The sequence below is a fragment of the Suricata suricatta genome, chromosome 12, assembly GCF_006229205.1.
Source record: "Suricata suricatta isolate VVHF042 chromosome 12, meerkat_22Aug2017_6uvM2_HiC, whole genome shotgun sequence".
Classification (NCBI taxonomy): domain Eukaryota; kingdom Metazoa; phylum Chordata; class Mammalia; order Carnivora; family Herpestidae; genus Suricata; species Suricata suricatta.
The window spans coordinates 35,334,204-35,353,293 of NC_043711.1; the positions used below are offsets into that span (position 1 = coordinate 35,334,204).

At 41.2% G+C, this 19,090-nt stretch overlaps 1 protein-coding gene across 1 annotated transcript; it reads right to left on the minus strand.

Moving 5' to 3' along the window:
* Positions 1-1,634: 1,634 nt before the first annotated feature.
* On the minus strand, positions 1,635-14,487 carry LMOD3 (leiomodin 3). The gene is made up of 4 exons (XM_029919024.1): positions 14,171-14,487; positions 11,501-11,636; positions 10,236-11,455; positions 1,635-1,931 (listed from the first exon to the last, which is right to left on the minus strand). Exons 1-4 carry the CDS (start codon positions 14,462-14,464, stop codon positions 1,905-1,907), a joined length of 1,677 nt encoding a protein of 558 aa, XP_029774884.1. The 5' UTR covers positions 14,465-14,487; the 3' UTR covers positions 1,635-1,904.
* Between the last annotated feature and the right edge of the window lie 4,603 nt (positions 14,488-19,090).

Sequence of the window (19,090 nt, forward strand, 5' to 3'; positions counted from 1 at the left end):
TTTTTTTAACGTTTTATTTATTTTTAATACAGAGAGAGACAGAGCATGAGAGGGGGAGGGGCGGAGAGAGAAGGAGACACGGAACCGGAAGCAGGCTCCAGGCTCTGAGCTAGCGGTCAGCACAGAGCCTGATGCGGGGCTCGAACCCACGAACGTGAGATCCGACCTGAGCCCGAGTCGGAGGCCTAACCGACTGAGCCACCCAGGCGCCCTACAGCAGCCCTTTCTTAACTATCCTGCTTTGCATGCAAAGATCTTTTATAGAAACAGTAACATAGGAAGACAAAAAAAAAAAACCCTCTCAGTCACTGGTTATTGTAAAATCAGTTACCTGATTGGAACTATAGCTGTTCAAATTTGGATACTTTGGCACACACTAAATTATCTTTTAAAAAAACCAAACACCATATTTGTTTCCCATGGCCTATCCTTCTAAATTATGTATTTTTTAACTTTTCCTCCTTAGATCTATTCCCTCCTAGCCTGTTTTGCTTGTGATGTACCACCTATGATTATATAAGAGGAGAAAGAAGGCAAATGCGACTTTTCACTCAGGTTAAGAAGAGAGAAAGGGCACCAATGTGGGGTTTCCTGAGTTCTAATGTTCATGCCACTTCTATATAAAGATTCTATGCATCTAGTGACTAGAATGGATAATTATGGACTTAGGAACTTGGAAAGAGGGAAGAACAATTGGGTTGGAGTTGTCTGGAAGATTTTTATGGAGGATTACGACCTGATCTGGGCTTTAAAGACGGGGTAGGCTTTTGTAATGGTTAACAGGAGGGAAGTTTTGGAAGGTGTTCTATAGAAGAGCCAACATGAGCAAAGGCATAGGTGTCTGTGAGGATGTCTTATCAAGAGGTATATAATTCTGTGGCAAATATCATTGAATTACTAAATTGGGAACAGACAGTGGAGGGCCTTGACTAGTAAAGTAAGAAATTTAAAATGAATCCTGCAGCAAATTTCCTTTAGAAGATTTTTGAGGAAAGCAACAAAATCAAATTAGATTCACAGACTAAACATATATATGTGTGTGTATATGTATATGTTTTATACATATTGGATAAAACTAAAAATTTGTCAATGATTTTATTACTTATGCAAAACTTAAAAAAAAAAGCAAAGCTAACATGCTCTCTGCCTTTCTCCATCTATATATGGCAACAGGGAAGTATATGCATAATTTGTTTGTTTTTCCCATTACTTTTCCTGTAAACACTATTTTCTCCATGTCCCATGCCTTAATTGCTCTGCTCCTCACAGATACACACACACACACACACACACACACACACACACACACACACATACCCCTTTCTGAGTGAAGTACGACCCACCAGGGGAATGCCCAAGGGGACAAGCTAAACAGGGTTGGAAACTGAAAATCCCTAGCTGATTCTCCAGAGAAGAACGCATTCACATTCTTCATATTTGCAGCATCAGCAGTGCCTGGAGCTCAATTCACCCTCCACATACCCATCAAGTGAAACATGATTTGTGCCTTTCAAGATACCATGCGATGAATTACAGCAGGAGATGGAGGGAGAAATACTTAACACTTCTAAAGTATTTATTGTTATTTTCCAGAAGAAAGCAACACAAATGTTTACGAAAACAAAAACCTCTTTGAAACTTCTGTTGCTGGAAGCATGCCTGCATCGTACTCCAGTCACGCAAACTGACTGGAAGTAGAAAATGGTGTCCCAGAATATTATTTTTTTTTATCTCCTCCCTGTTCAGCCCCTATTTTGCCTCTGCCTTTACAAAACCCTCCGATCAGGTGTCAGCCCGTTCCTGGTTCCACCACCTGGCTCCAGAAGTATGCTCCTGAGTCTCCACGCTCTGATCCAAGAGTCATCATCTCAACTCCTTGTTCTTCTCGATGATTCTGGTGCCATTTACGCCAGTTCTTTTGGCAGTTGCACCTGTGTATTGAAGTCATTGAAGGACAGGGAAAAAATTAATTTAATCCTGGAAAGTCAAGAGTTTTACAGCAAAAATGACAAAACTTACTACATGTCTGAAAAGTTGCAGAATGGATGAGAGGTACCCAAAGTATAATAAAACAACAATAACAACCACAGTCACCACTCAGTGGGTATTTACTGATACCAGGGACTGATCTAAGGGCTTTCTTTAAGCACGTGGTAAAGCATATCATAAAAACAAAAGGGCAGATGCTCGACTCTGCCAGGATCAAATCCTGGTACAGGCACCAACAGCTGTGTGGTGCTGGGCATCAATTTTCTCTGCTGTAAAGTGACAGTATGTGTCTAATGGACAAGGCTATTTTAAGGATGAAGTGATATAATACAAGCTAGTAGTCAACTTCAATACTTCAAAAACAAGGCTAGCCTACGACAGCCTTGTGAAGAGGGAACAGGCACAGAGAGGAGAAACAATTTGCCACACGGCTAGTAAGCCGCAGAGCAGGCTTTGATCCGAGATCTGCCTGGTATCAGTACCCAAGCCTTAACCACAAAAAAGCTAGCACCACGAAAGTATAAAACATGTTCTTTTACAAACTGGTCTTTCTGGGGCACCTGGGTGGCTCAGTCTTTTAGGTGTCTGACTTTGGCTCAGGTCATGATCTTGGGGGTCAAGCCACACATCGGGCTCTGTGCTGACAGCCTGGAGCCTGGAGCCTGGAGCTTCCTTCGGATTCTGTGTCTCCCTCTCTCTCTCTGCCTCTCCTCTACTCTGTCTCTCTCACTCAAAAATAAGTAAATATTTTTAAAAAATGTTAATAGTACAAAAAACTCGTCTTTCTTTTTTGAAATGCATTTCTAATTTGAAACTCACTTAAGTTTTATTTATTTTTATTTTTTTATTAAAAATTTAAAAATTTTTTTTTTATTTTTGAGAGAGAGCGAGAGAGCGAGAAAGCGAGAGCGTGAGCAGGGAAGGGCAGAGAGAGAGGAGACACAGAATCCAAGGCAGGCTCCAGGCTCTGAGCTGTCAGCACAGAGCCCAATGCGGGGCTTGAACCCACAAACTGCAAGACCACAACCTGAGCTAAAGCTGGACACGCAGCCGACTGAGCCACCCAGGCACCCCCTCACTTAAATTTTGAAAATAAAACATCACTGGGAGAAGCCCTAGGGCAAAAAAATTACCAAAGAATAGTAGAAGTCTTGGGGTGCCTGGGTGGCTCAGTCAGTTAAGTGTCTGACTTCGGTTCAGGTCATGATTGTATAGTTCATGGGATCAAGGTTTGCGTCCGGCTCTGTGCTGACAGCTCAGAGCCTGGAGCCTGCTTCAGATTCTGTCTCCCCCTCTCTTTGCCCCTCCTCCACTCATATTCTATCTCTCCCTCAAAAGAGAAAAACATTAAAAACGAAAGAATAACAGAAGTCTGACTGCCAGTCAACTTTTAGTTTTGTTTCATAGGCAAAACTTAAAGATCAGGCAAGTTTCAAGTGGTGTTACATCTAAGGAGTGTGCCTTACCTCTCATACACAGTGTCCCTTCCAGAGAACACTCAGAGTTTGTGTACTAGTGACTAAGAATGTTGCTCCTATTCCCCATGTCCACCTGCCAGAGGGATGAGCCATCGTGGCCATCTGCTATGGCCCCTCCTACAGCCAGTTCTCTGCCCACGACCTTTGACTGGAAAGATTTCCCAACATCCTGCCTGCAGGGGAGACTCCTGATGTGTGGCTGCTGCCTGCCCAGCCTTCCCACCCAGGGCTTCTCCATGTGCTTGGGGCCCTCTCCCTCCTAGTGTCAGAGTTTCAGGACGGGAGGCTTGTGTCTGCACCTTTGTAGGGCCCAACCATGGAGGGCACCAATAGTGGAGAACACCAGTGAGCAGAAAATGCACTGCCAGGTATTTAAAGTGACTACAAAGTTGCAAGAAATACTTAAAACAGAGTGTTCTTTGTATTATTGAATGGACAAAAGCATTTTATATATGTTATTATTTATATAATGTTATATATATAATGTTATGCATGGGTGCGTTCCAAATACATAAAAATCTTTTAAAAAGCAGATGTGGCACCGGCCCAACATAGTAAACCCGGATACATATTGACATATTTAAAATATGACCACGTTGGCAATTCACTGTGAAAAACAATGAGTCATTGGTTAGCTGTCATCGGTCAGCTCTTTGGAAAAGAAATAACAAAGCGGGCTTTTTGTTCTCTATTTACTTTTTTTTATTTTTAAAAGAATTTTTTTTAATGTTTATTTATTTTTGAGAGAGAGAGAGAGACAGAATGTGAACAGGGGAGGGGCAGAGAGCGGGAGACACAGTATCTGAAGCAGACTCCAGGCTCTGAGCCGCCACCACAGAGTCTGATGCAGGGCTCAAACCCACAAACCATGAGGTCATGACCTGAGCCAAAGTTGGACACTCAACTGACTGACCCACCAAGGTGCCCCTACTCCCTATTTACTTCTAAAACTTAACCCTTTAATTCATCTGTAATATGGAATTTTTTTTTAAACCAAAAACTACAGGGGTGCCTGGGTGGCTCAATCAATGTCCGACTTCGACTCAGAGCATGATCTTGCCTTCTGTGGGTTCAAGCCCCGCGTCAGCTCTGTGCTGACAGCTCAGAGCCTGGAGACTGCTTTGGATTGTGTCTCCCTCTTTCTCTGCCCCTCCCCCACTCATGCTCTCTCTCACTCCATCAAAAATAAATAAACATATGAACAAAAAACTACCGCAACAATAAAAGATGGGCAAATATCCTAGTAATCTCCAAAAGAAGCCGTTTCTAAGGAGAACACAAAAGACAGCAACTACAAAGGAGAAGACAGCTAGCCTGGGTGTTATAAATACATAAAACTTAAAAACACATGAGAATTTGTGTGCAGCATTGTTAGGCGCCTTGTTGCCCGTTCACTTGTTGGTTAAATGTGGTTTAAGGAAAGTGTATGTGGAGGTCATCACACAGGGCACACACATACATACGCTCACAGAGACTGGGTCAGGGAGAGAAGATCCATCTCAGCAGGGGTTATTTAACTCGGCATATGGAGTTCAATTCCTGCTCTCAGTCAACACTGCAGAGGGTGTCCAGGCCAGAGATGAAGAAAGGCTACTTTGAGGAATTCACAATCTACTAGGAAGCCTACACTGTACCCTTCAGGGGGTTCAACCTGAAGCAGAATGTGGAAGATACAGTAAGAGAGGTGTAGATGAAGGATAATGGAAATAAGACTGTTCACTACTCGTAATTTGTTTGGTTTCTTCTGTTGTAAGAAGTCATATTTGAGTCAAGCCTGTCTGGATAGATTTCAACAGATGGAAATAGAATTAAAGGTCATTTGAGCAGAAGGTATGGAGGCCAGAAAGGAAGTCCCTTTAGGGGAACTGCTGGGAGATGTGGTTTGCTGTGGATGTCATAGAGTTGTGATCGTCCATGTGTGGTGTTCAAAAAAGCAACATTGGCATCACCAAGAAAGTTGACAGAAATGCAAATCCTCGGGCACCATCCAAAACCTATGGAATGGGGAACTCTAGAGGTAGGCTCAGCAATCTGTCTTTAGCCTTCTAGGTGATTCTGATGCATGCTAAAATTTAACAATCACTATCACAGACGTAAGAAACATTGTATACCATAAATTCTTTTCTACACTAGGTATTAGGAAATGGCAGTTCTTAGCCTGAGTCATTCTGTCAGCATATGCTCTTTCAAGAGGAGTTTGAGATATGACATAGCGTTTCCCCATAGAGACATCCTCTAAAGGAACAAAAAAATAAGGCAGGAAAAGAAGTTGTTGAAGATAATGCTGGGGCTTTGGACCCGAAACGGGCGAGAGAAGGGAGAGAGCACGGAACCCTGGGAACCAGGAACACAAGTAGATCCAAACTCAAGAGCTTGACTTAGGGACAAATTGGACAAAGCAGCTATGAAAACCCCAGTGATCTAAAGGGAAAGAGAGATCCGGGGAGTGCCCTAGATTATGTGACAATTGAAACAAAGGGGAAAGATAGAACAGGAAAGAGGAGAAAATTGCAATAGGAGAGAATCCAGAAATCCTAAAGAGAAAGAAGATCATGTTAATGAGGCAAAGAAGAAATGGCCAGAAATGAAGATAAAGCCTCAAGAGTCTATAATGGTGCATCTTATAATCACAACAACTGCCAATGTGTCAGGGAGTCTTTTGGCTAACCAAGGCTGCTTATGATATTATTAAACTGAAATCTTTCCAAAGCAGAAATGTAGCTGTTTTTCTAGGCAATCAAGTGGAAGCAATCCAGTTATACATAGGTGAGCCCAAAGTGAGACTGAGTTAATGTTAAAATGCCTTTTTTGATCGGCACTGAAGCTTGTGAAAGACATAAATGCATCTGGCCTCAGTGAATTAAATAGTTGTCACAGATGGAATTTTATTTCAGGGAGAAGTACAAAGACCCATCTGGGATGGTAGGCAGTGAGTGGTCCACAGAATTTTGAAGAAGAAAAAAAATCACAACATCTGTCAGGGAGGGATAAGCTTGTACAAGCCTAATCTCTTTGTTTTGGTCTGGTATCATACTGACTTAGTTATTAACTTATAGGAAAAGGAGTTAGTGATTATCTAATAAATTCACTTTGTTAGACAAGACAGTTTAAAAGCATAGCTAAAGACAAGAAGAAAATAAACCAAAAAAGTCATGCAAATGGGTGAAACACGCCAGGTATTAGGCAGTAGGGCATCATGGAGACTGAGGAAAACTGAAGAGCCCATTTCCTATTTCAAGGGAGAAGCCAACCTCAGATTCACCTGATTCGTACCATATAAATGCAAGCCCACTGTGGCCAGTGGTGACAGATGCCTCAATGTTATTATGTGGTATTTTAAATTCTGTACAACAATACTTCAGCCAAACAATACAGGCCTGGAGGTTTGGCTGACAGTCCGTCAGTTCTCCATACCTGGCCCACAGAGCACAGCCATATCCCTTAAATTGAATTAAATGGGCAGCTTGTTGGAGGAAGTAACATTTAAGCCCAGCAAGTGTACAGGTTTTCTTTGATTCTTTGCTCGCAGCTTCATTTCAAAGTTCCCAGACCAGAAGCAAACATGGGGGAGAGAACAGGCATTGAAATGAAAAAATACAATAAAAAAATACAAACTGACTACTTGATGAGATATGCTCTGGAAAATGCAAAAATAGTATTTCCAAGTCCATGAGAGAAAAGAGCTAGTCTTGTTTTTCCCTTTTAAGTTTTCTAAGACTAAATAGTACAAAGAATTGGTATATACCCAAGGGTTTGGAGGGCATCTCTGTCTACCAATGCAAGTGTGGAGAGAAAAACCTAAAAATGTTTAGCTTCAGCTCTCCAGAGTGAATGCTGTGATGTCTCCTGTGACAGGCTAAAAATATCTCTTTCTGCTCGGATTCTGTGGCACTGTCACCAGTGGCGTTTTCAGTGACATTTCCACAGTCCCCAGATCAGAAAGCATCTTACCAGCCATGATGTTTTACAACAGCTGGTTGCAGATGCACGCACGAACACACCATACCCTTTGACACTACCAGCGCTTCCATCGGCTTCCATGGGCACATGTATTGCCACCTGGCTCACTAGGTTAGTGTAGCATCTGACTCTTGATCTCTGGGTCGTGAGTTCAAGCCCCACATTGGGCGTGGAGCCTACTTTAAAAAAAAAAGACTGTTTTGGGGTGGTTGGCTGGCTCAATGGGAGTAGCATGCAACTCTTGATCTCAGGGTCATGGGCTCAAGCCCCACACTGGGTGTAGATTACTTAAATGAAACTTAATGAATAGAGTAGCTTTTGAAGAATGTCAAAGTTGACAAAATGTGATGGGTATATACCAATTCTTTGTACTACTTTTGAACTTCTGCAAGTCTAAAATGATTTCAAAATAAAAAGGACGGCTTTTAAAAAGATCACACTATGTTTAACATGAAAGCAGAGATTTATTGTGTATATAGCAAAGCACAAAATTTGATCAGTGGGGAGAAAAGGGACATGAATGGAACGAAGTTTTGTCAGTGGGGTGATGCACTCTGATATTTTTGCAGAGCATTTTACAGCACTATGTGGATGAAGCTGTGTGACATTCTGTATCTTCAATACATGCAAAGAGATGCCTATCACTGGCCAATCCAAGCAGTGGAAAGCGGGCAGAATTGCCAATCCATGGGAGCAGATAAAAGACATTTCAAAGCAGAGGCCAATATGCAAGACCATCATTCTAAAATCATGTCTGTGTTTACTGTGAAGCATGTTTCTTTCTCAGGGGATGGTAAAAACCAAACACAACTTAAAAGTGGTAACTTTTTAAACTGATCAAAAATGGAAAATACAGTGCTTAACAGGAGGTTGCATTTTTGTACGTAACCTTGGGAATTTATTTAAATGCCTTCTGTTCTAGAACCTGAACTCAAAGTTGAATTGGTTTCAGTTGACTACAAGGAAGAATGTCCTAACTATGGAAATTACAAAACTGAGATCCTAAGCTCCATGAGGCCAAGACTGTCCGAGTCTTATCCACCGCTGTATTCCTGGCCCCTCGGATGGTGCCTGGCATGTAAACAGTACTACGGAAGTATGTGTTGCACGAATGAATAAGTGACTGGGTAGAATGACACAGACTCTGGGAAAAGCAGATTTGCTCACTACAACACTCCCTGGGAAGGCAGGGAGTTGGGTCAGATGATCATCTGAACTTCATTCTCTCTTCTACTCTGAATCCACAGGCCACTTCTAATGTAGATTATAAAAAGACTTCTCTACACCCTTTCAGACTTATTATTTTCTGATGGTACAGGCTCCCGGAAAGCTCCCATATGCTTTACCAATGATTGGTTACACAGTAACAGTGTGTCTCAAAACAACAGCCCAATCCACCCCCTACAGAGGTCTGGCTGCCTGGAGAGGAGCAGGTGCAGAGTGTCTTGATGTAGTTAGAACCCAAGGGCAGGGAAAGAACTCTTGTCTGACCTCATGGGACCTCTGGTGTGCTCATCCTAGCTTCTGCCCTAGGAAAATCAGAATCCTACGGCACTAAGGAAAGTCATCTTTGATTTGGAGGAATGGAATGTTGCCTGGGAGATGGGAATAAGGGACATACATACATAGGTAGAACACATCTTGAAAAAATTGAGGCTCCCTATGATAAAATCATACATGGACTCTTTTGGCTGCATCACACACTAGATTTTAAAATAATATAGTTAATTATCAACTACCTGTGATCTTTGGACACATACCTTTTAGATTCCATAAATGCTATCATAGTAATGTCCAAAAATAATTATTTCGTCAACTTAACCTGCAAGGAGTAAAATACTTTCACATATCAGCAGAGTAATAGTGAATCATTATAAATATGAAAACTGAAATAGTAGTTAAAACTTCATTAATTCATGGAGACACTAACTTGAAGTTTACCATTGTCTGGCCGTCTAAAAAGTAAGGAGTATATAAATGCATTTGTAAGTAGTCTCTCTTCATCTACTAAAAAGTACCAACTATTTTTAAATATTTTGGAAGCCCTCAGTTATTTACAAATAAGGGGCCTAATTTGGGCTTCATTCTTTCTTATTCCTGCAACAGGTTCCTTAAGATCTCTGAAGGTCCCGTTTTATGTCTGGGGCAAATATAAGTTTGACTCTGAACTTGGAACTGAATATCAGTATCAACTCTACCACTTTCTAGCTGTATCTCCTATACTGGCTATTTAACTTCTCTAAGCCTCAGTTTCTTTTTATAAAGTGTGGAGAATAATAATGCCTCATAGGGTTGTTAAGATGATGAGTTAATTCGTAAAATGAATCTAGCCCATACTTAATGCTTAAGTGCTTAATAAATGTTAGCTGTTAGTGTTATTGTTACTAAGGTGTACAGATGTATGTATGCCTGTGAGGACTAGTAATTAAGGTCTCCTGGTAATGCTGCTGGGTTTCCTCCAGTTAGTTATAATTAGTGAGGATGTCCTCGCATTAAAATACGCAGGGAGAAGTGCCTAGGTGGCTCAGTTGGTTAAGCATCTGACTTCTGAGATCTCAGGTGATGATTTCATGTTCATGAGTTCGAGCCCCACATCCAGCTCTGGGCTGAGAGCTCAGAGCCTGGAGCCTGCTTCAGATTCTGTGTCTCCCTCTCTCTCGCTCTCTCTCTCTCTCTCTGCCCCTCCCCTACTCATACTTTGTCTCTCTCTTAAAAATAAATAAACATTAAAAAAAAAAAACGAGCCAGGAAAAGAGGTGGGATACACTGGCTCGTGCTTGCTCACCATTTCTCTTTCCCTCTACTTACGGGTTTAAGGTAGGCGACATTGCTGTGACGGATGTCATTCAAAAGTTGATCTCTGGGAGTGATTTCCACCAGTGGGGGTGGCCTGTTTCTCGGCACTGGCTTCAGCGTTCTGATGACGTCTTTGAGGTTGGTTTTCTCCGGGGGTTCTCTGGCCTCCGGCATCCGTGACTTGCGCTGGATCCTCTTCAGCTTCACCACCCGGAAGGAGTCAGGGTCCGTCCTGTACTTGGGAGGCTGCGATGGCTTCTTCATCATTTCATTCTGCCGACTGAAGGGGACCGCCTGGGGGTTGGGAGGCTGAGGAGGAGGTTGGAGGAACTCCTGCAACCTGGCATCGGGCATGGGTCCTCCCAGCCTCTCCCACATTCCAGGCGGTAGCCCCAACCCGTTCTCCAGCATGGCTATCAGCTTCCTCTGCTCTTTCAGTTGCTGTTGTTTTTGTTCCTCTTGTCTTTTCTGCCTTTGTTTATCCTGATTCCTGGTGAGCAGGTTGGTTACCACCATTCGGGGACCCGGGAGCTCAAAATGGTAGCCCATCTTCAGGAGAGTAGTGTTCGCCTTCAATAGCCTGGATATTTCCATTTCGGCGTGGTGGCCCAGCATGTGCCTTTGATTGTGAAACCGAAGTTCGGTGAGCGTCTCGTTGAACTGGAGACACCGCATGATGGCCACGATTCCTTTACCTGTGATGAAGTTGGACTCGATGTTGAGAGTGGTGATGCTCCTATTTTCCCGCAGCATGTTGGCCAAGGCAAATGCGACGTTCTCATCGGCGCCCACGTTGGCTAAACTGAAGGTTTTGATGTGTTTGTTTTTCTTCATTGCGTTGACAAAGTCCAGTAACATTTCCTTGGGGATGTTTTCAATGTTGTTCAAATTGAGCTCCTTCATGTCAGGATCGTTCTGTCTTACTCTCCTCAAGCTCCCATCCAGGTCCGTCTGGTTTCCCGAAGGCCTTGCACTTACCTTTAAGAAACTGGTGTCTAGAGCTAACTTCTTAGGATCTAATTTGGATATTTTTTTCTCAGTGTTTTCTTGGGCGTCTGGTCTGTCTCTCTGTTCTTCAAATGCTTTCTTGGCTACTTGTGGGGAGCGGTTCTCGCCCTTTCTGATTTTCTCCTTTTCCTCACCTCCCTCTCCTCTTTGTGACTTTTTATCACTCTCTTCCCTGTCATCTTCATCCTCATCATCTTCATCTTCTTCATCCTCCTCTTCTTCATCTTCATCCTCCTCGTCCTCCTCATCTCCTTCATCTTCTTCACCACCATCATCATCTGGTTCTTGGACATCAGAGCTGTCTCTTCTACTGGCTGCAATTTCATTGTTGAGCCTTTCTTTTAAATACTGGGACATGTGTCTATTACCTTTGCCTGTTTCACCAAGCTGCTCTTGAGTGTCCACCTAAAAGAGAGTTTTATGAGGGTTAGAACATATGCAGTGGAGAAATATGAAGCAGAGCAGTAGCTACTGGAAATAAGAAAAAGGTTTATCATGAATTTGAAAAAAAAAGCAAATAAACTGTATGTAGGGCATTCCATTCATATGTGTATACATATATAAACACATATAAAACATATCAAGCTTATAAATATATTGGGGAAAAAAGTCTGTTGTAATGTTTACCAAACTAGAAGTTCTCTCTCAGAAAGAAAGGTAACTGGAAAGGGAAGAGTACCTGGTTGGCTCAGTCAGAGGGGCATAGGACCCCTGATCTTGGGGTTGTGAATTCAAGCCCCATATTAGGTATAGAGATTACTTAAACAATAAAATCTTTTTTTATGTTTTTATTTTATTTTTGAAAGAGAAAGACAGAGCACTAGCAGGGGAGGGGCAGAGAGAGAGGGAGACACAGACTCTGAAGCAAACTCTGGGCTCTGAGCTGTTGGTACAGAGCCCGACGTAGGGCTTGAACCCGTGAACCATGAGATAATGACCTGAGCTGAAGTCGGAAGCCTAACCAACTGAGCCACCCAGGTGCCCCAAACAATCAAATCTTAATAACTGGGGAAGGGAAGCATTTGGGAGATTTTCACTTTTTACATTTTTTAATTCTCACATGTTTGAATGGTTTTTTTTCTAAAACAAAGTAGGCATATTAGTTTTGTTAGCAAATGTAACCTAAATAAAGGTGAATTTTTACAGCCATACTACATATACATACAAACACCCATTTTTTTGGTTGTGTTTATCTCATCCCATATATTTAAATGAAACCTAATTTTGTTTTCAGATTCTGTATTTTTTAAATGGTATTCAATTCTAGAAATGATCCAAAAATGATTTGCCTTGAAAACCTTATAGACTTATCTATCAATACATTGAAGTCTTGGTTTTATGTAAAGCTGAATAGGCATTTTTGTACTTATAGTCCTGGATTACAGGACTATACAGAATACTTTACTTATTGCCCTCAACAAAATTTACATTGTTTAAATTCTTGCTAATCTAGTATAATGTGCACATCATGATACTTGTCCTGAAAATGTAACATATTGTGGGGAAAATGAGAGCACTTTGCTATTTTGAAATATATCAAAGGTCTAGACTTGATTTTTTTTTGGTCTCCTCAGCTCTGTGACAACTCCCTGGCTACTCCAAGGACAGGCTCCCTAGTCCAGTTTCTTTTGAAACAAAGTGTCTAGAGGCAGAGCCAGCTATAAAAGAGGGCAGGATTATGGAGATATTTAGCAGCTATTGCTTAATCTAGGAAGGAAAATGGCAGCCTTTAATCAATAATGTTTATTAGATTCTGGCCCATCAATTTGTGTGCTTTCCTCTACCACATTTGTAACTCATGGGTGTTATTTCGAAAGCTGGTGTAGCATTTTCAAGCCATAACTTAATCTTATTGCTCCTAACGTATTGTCGGTTGGAAGTCACCGTTAACAGCAATTACTCTAAAACCAGCCTTCACCGCTGCATTTCTAGTCTGTCCCAGGAGGGGGAGCCAATCATCAAGCTGTTTAAATTACAGCAAGGGAACAAAGTGTTAAAGTACCCAGTTAGTTTTCTTTTTCTGAAATTCACATTCATATAGAATTGGCTTTTATTCCAGTTGTAAAATATCAGGAGATTATGCCTGAAACTGGAATCTGATAAGGCAAGCAATTTATTTTCTTATGTTTAGTACGTGGTTAAACTCTTCTAACCGTGAAGATAGTTTATAACTTTCCCTAATTACAGTCAGCCTAAGAGCAATGTGACAAGATAGATCTATTTCAGCAGGCATAACCAAAACAGACTTTACCCACGAGCCTCTCTGTCTTCCTTTTGCTATGTCACTTATAAGTGGAACATTTAAAAAAAGTATCCTGATAAACAATCGTCTCATAGATTCAACCATAAATACTAGTTTTCATATAAAGACATATTTAAGAAAGAACCATGTTTAAAACAGCTCCTTCATGGCTATCAATTTCTAACCCTGTTACTGATAGCCAATAAGCTGTGTTAATGTTGCATTTTCGGTTATTTAACTTGGTTAATCACAAGTGTGGTGGGCCTTCAGAGGGGTTTAAGACCTTGGCAACCGCATATGAAATACTGCATATGAACGCATATGCAGAAGGAGGGGTACAGAGTTTTCATCAGCTTTTTAAAGCAGCTTGTGAGCCAAAAAAAAGGAGTCAAGGACAAATGCTTCATTAAGTATAATTTCTGCAGAAAACAGGCTTTCCTACTGTGAACCCTATAGCAAATTTTTTTTTTTTTAAAAGAGACACTGACAAGAAATTGATCCTTTCCTTTCCCAATTCTACCATCTAAGTGTTTCAGGAAGTTCCAATCTGGTATATGATTAAACATTACGACTTAACCTAGAAGAGGCAACAAAACAAGAGAAAACATGGAGTCTTGAGAAATGACCGTTGCAACATGGACACATGTTGCTCAGGCCCAGGCGGCCGTTTCTCTGTTGTACACACATCCCTGGTTACCTGGGACGGCACAAAGGTGACAGGGACACGTTCGTCTTCCAGCATGCGTCTCGAGGCCTTTTGCCAATACATGTAATCCATGAGAGATTTATGGTCAAAGTTTCCCGTGGGGGGCTTGTCGGTCTGATCCTTCTGAATCATTCCCACGGGAAGCCTGGGGTCAGGGGCCATGACGTCCATTTCCGACTGCAGTTTCTTTAGCTCTTCAGGGGACAAGTTGGCCAAGATTTCATCTTCATCAATCTCCCCATCAAAGAGCTCCTCTTGATCTGAATTCCTGCTGTGGTCTGACATGATTTTTTTTTTTTTGATATTTCTCTATGTTCCTGGAGAAGGAGAAATAACCAAAGATTCTCCAAATAATCAACCCTCAAGAAGGTCCCCCAATGAACAAGCAATACGAGTTAACGCTGCTCCGAGAGATTTTCCACCCCTGAGAATCCCAGCAGTGTGCACTGAGCCACTAGGGGTGACTGAAGCTAAGCTCACCCCGTATCTATATTAAGCAGGGCTTGGCTGGATAGGGTCAACTTATGGGACTACTCTGCCGCTCTCACTTTGGCAACTTGAGTTGAGTCAGCTGTCCAAATCCATCTGACATTTCAGTGCAGCTGCTTAGGTTTGCCAGTGAGTAGCAGGTCTAGACAATCGACAGGAATAAAATTAGCACTCATCCTGTATGCTTTTACACGGTCATACCCAAATGCACACCAGCCCATAAACACATACCCCAACAGTACAGGGGAAACGCCGCTTTTTTTTTATTTAGACGATTAAAGCAACTTACAAGATTTTGGAAGGAAGATCCAACCAGTGACTTGAGTGCTGTTGTGAAAAGTTCACTTGAAGGTGGAACTGGAGCTCTCTGGGTTTCCCTCCTCGCTACAGTGTGACTCTGGACGCAAACCTGCACTGAGCTGAGCTGAGCTGAGGTCTGGCTGTTGCTCATTCCCTGCGTAAGCTGAACCTTTGCAAGACGTCCTTATGTGCATCTAGATCCTGTGATCAAACAGATGGGGACAACCAGCACTTGAATTTCCACCTCCAAGTGGGGAGTTTAATATTTTAAATGATTTGTTTGTCTTACTAAGTACCCATTAAGCCAGGATAAATTAAAGTGGATCACAAATGAAATGCAAAAGAAAACAAACAAAAAACAAAAAAACACCCAAGCCATTCAAGTACTGGAAGAAACAATGAAAGCATTTTTTTTTTTAAACCTCAGAGGGCAATACATCAGTATTTATCCGAATGACAAATGCACATTTTTTTGACTCAGCAATTCCACTCTTGGGAATGTATGCAACAGATGTAGATATGGATGAACTGACAGGTGCACAGACTTAGTCAATATAGCAAAGAACAGAACAGTGTGTATTGTATGCTGTAACGTGTATGATAAAGGGTCAAAGGATGTATGTATACATACAAATTTTATCACCATGCTAGATCCTTGGAAAGATACACAAGAAACAATTAACCCCCATACTTTTGGAGAGAGGAGCTACCTGTCGGGGAGACAAGGCTAGGAAAGACTTTGTTACTGTATACCCTTTTATAATTGCCTTTTATAACTTGGGACTTTATGAATGGAATCCTTAGTCAAGCATTTAGTGCTCATTTTAATGTTTAATCATTGCTTATTTGTGGATTTAGTGTACAAAAGTTAAGATTACACAGGGAAGTATAAAGAAAATAAAAAATTTCCCCTTACGTCATTACTAAGAGCTACCACTATTAACATTTTGGTTTGTCATTTCACTTCTTTCTTCCAGGCATATGAACTAAATAACCTTTGTCATCTGTTTTTTTTTTTTTTCTTAACTTAAAAAATCAGAATTTCTTCCATAGGATTTTTTCTACTACTATTACTACTCTATCTATCTATCTATCTATTCATCTACTTAGTGCATGTGAGTGGGAAGGAGGGGCAGAGGGAATGAATCTTGAGGAGGCTCAATGCTCAGCCTGGAGCTCAAGGCGAGGCTCGATCCCATGACACTGGGATCGTGACTGGAGACAAAATCAAGAGTCAGATGCTCAACCAACCGAACCACCCAATGAATGCTACCATAATTCTTAATAGTTAAGACACTTTATATGGATACACCATACTTTATGTACCCAATCCCCAATCATTGAGTATTTGGACTGTTTTCTTTTTCAAGTTCATTTATTTATTTTTCAGAGTGAGTGAGCACAAGCAGGGGAAGGGCAGAGAGAGACACACACAGATTCTGAAGCAGGCTCCAGGTTCTGAGCCGTCAGTACAGACCTTGGTGCAGGGCTGGAGCCCATGAACCATGAGATCATGACCCGAGCTTAAGTTGGGCACTTCACTGATTGAGCCACCCAGACACCCCTATTTGGACTCTTTTCAATGCTCACAGCATAAGAGTTCTTTAGTAAACATCTCCTATAGCTAAATCATTACACACATGTAAGTTTATTTCTTTAGGGTAAGGTGAATCCATTCTAAGAAGTGAAATTGCTGGGTCCAAGAATATGAAGAAATGAAAGGCTTTACAGATGGCTAAGTGATCTGCTCAATATTTTTACAAATCATCCCCAACACATATATGTTCAATTATTTGCAAGTTATATATATTCCTATTCTAATATATTATTTATAAGTATTACATTTGTAATATATATACATATTCTTAAATAAATATTTATAATATATATTTCTAAACTTTGATTTGGGGCATACTTTATATATATATAATATACATACACAGATATATACATATATACACACATATACAACTGTATAACAAAACATGTGCACAAAAGGCAAATGTGAAAAGTTTTAAATGGATGTTCAAATGTTTTCTTCTCATCCCAGTTTTTATTTTGAAAACCCCAAGGTTGAGCAGCTTTTCACAGATTTGGCTATATTACTCCCAAAGAAAGGTATTACCAATTTACTTGAATGATTATTTTTAAAGTCAAGAACATAGGCACACAGTGACAACACCGTGTTGGCCTCTTGCCTGCCAGGTCTTCTATCGTCACTATAAAAGGAACTGATATATTTAGCTTCAGTGGCAGGGAGGTAGACCAATTTGCAGATGATTGACTTGTAAACCATTTCATAGACTTTGTTTGTCAGTGATCTACAGACACTAGGCGCAGAAGAATTTTGTGCTCAGGGAAGTTTGGGAAATGTGAAATTCTGCTTTTGCCTTTTAGAGATTTGTATAGCACCTGAATTTTTAAAGACTCTGAGAAATCACACACAAACCAATTTTTTTAACCCAATACTCCCCAACCTAATTCATGCTACCACCCCAAGCATCACTTATGAATATCCTATGCAAATAATGTTCTAAAATTCATACTCCGGGGAATACTGGTCTAAATATGAAAGAGGAAGGTCTGGCATCAGTCTGCTGCATTCACCTTCCAGGTGAACTCTTTAGTAACTATCTGCTCTTGGACAACTTACTTAGCCCAATTGCCTCATCATATAAGAAGGAACCGAGGAGTATCTGGGTGGCTCAGTCGGTTGAGTGTCCAACTTTTGGTTTTCACTCAGGTCATGATGAGATTAAGCCCAGTGTGGGGCTCTGAGCTGATGGTGCAGAGCCTGCTGGGGATTCTCTCTCCTCTCTCAAAATAAAAAAATAAAAATAAAAATAAAAAAAAGGATCTGAAAATAGTTAACATACGCAATGATTGAGAGAACCAAATAAGATTAAATATAGATACATAGATTAAGTAGGATAGTGCATGGCACACAGCAAACCTTCAGTAACTGTTGAATACTACTAGTCTCAGCTTTCATGGATAACCACAGAAACACTTAAAGAAAACCAAAGGCAATTATAAACTTAATACATTTTATAAACCACTTCCATGACAGAAACCATTATATTAATGTCAATAAACAAAAGGGCTTTTGTTTTGTTGCTTTTACAGAAAGCAAGGGGCTTTTAGATGGGCTTGTGTATAAGGAAAATAGAACACCACCATTTTCATGTAAGTATAAAGGTCTCCCAAGGAAAACGATCTCAAATTGTGGCTTGTAAGCTTTCAGATTGAAATTCGGTTCTGGTGACCCAACGTTTTTGATGATTAAAAGCAGATTCAGGAACTGCTGTAAAGGGGGCTCTTTCAGCTACCTTCAGTCCTACGGAATGAGTTAGGAAGCGAGTACATCTTTTCCAGCTGCTTCCAAAGTACATTTTGCTCATATGCTGACGGAGAGGGTTTTGCTGGTGTAATTAGCCTCGTTTGACACACAGATGATTTAGCTGTGCTTTCTCTTAATGAAGTTGCCTGGCTGCCGCCTCAGCAGCTTCTCGCATCAGAATCCAACCACCATTCCAGAAGAAAGAGGCCAGCTGTAGGACAACTGGGTTTTACCGTCAGGTAGAGCATTGCAGATCAGAATCTCTGGCAGAGCTTATTAAGTGCACTGATGCCCTGGGGCCCACAGAGAAGCTACTGAATCAGACAGCTCTGGTTTGAGTCCAGGAATCTGTATTTTTTGAAAGCTCTCCAGGTGAATGTCATGTGTAAATGAGCATGGGAATCACGGTGCTATTGCAAACCACCCATTTTACAGATCAGGCTCAGATAGCTTAAGGAACTGCATTTGATGAAGTTCACAATGCACTACCCCAAAATACAGCATCTTGGAATATGAAGTAGTTTAACCTGGAGGTGTTTGAGAAAAGGCAGGTGCAGGAAGGACTCTGACCTCCTCCTCCTCCCTGCCCCCAAGCAGGTCAGAAGTCCCTCACAGGAGAGGTGATCTCCCTTTGCCCGGAGCAAGGGAGCACCCTTATCTCCTCGAAGGACTCCAAGAGGAATCCAAACTGACACCACTTGATAAATTTACCCCAGTTTACTACCTTGAGCTCATATCCTTTTGTCGGGTTATGTTTTTCCATCATTTTCTACTCTTCATTG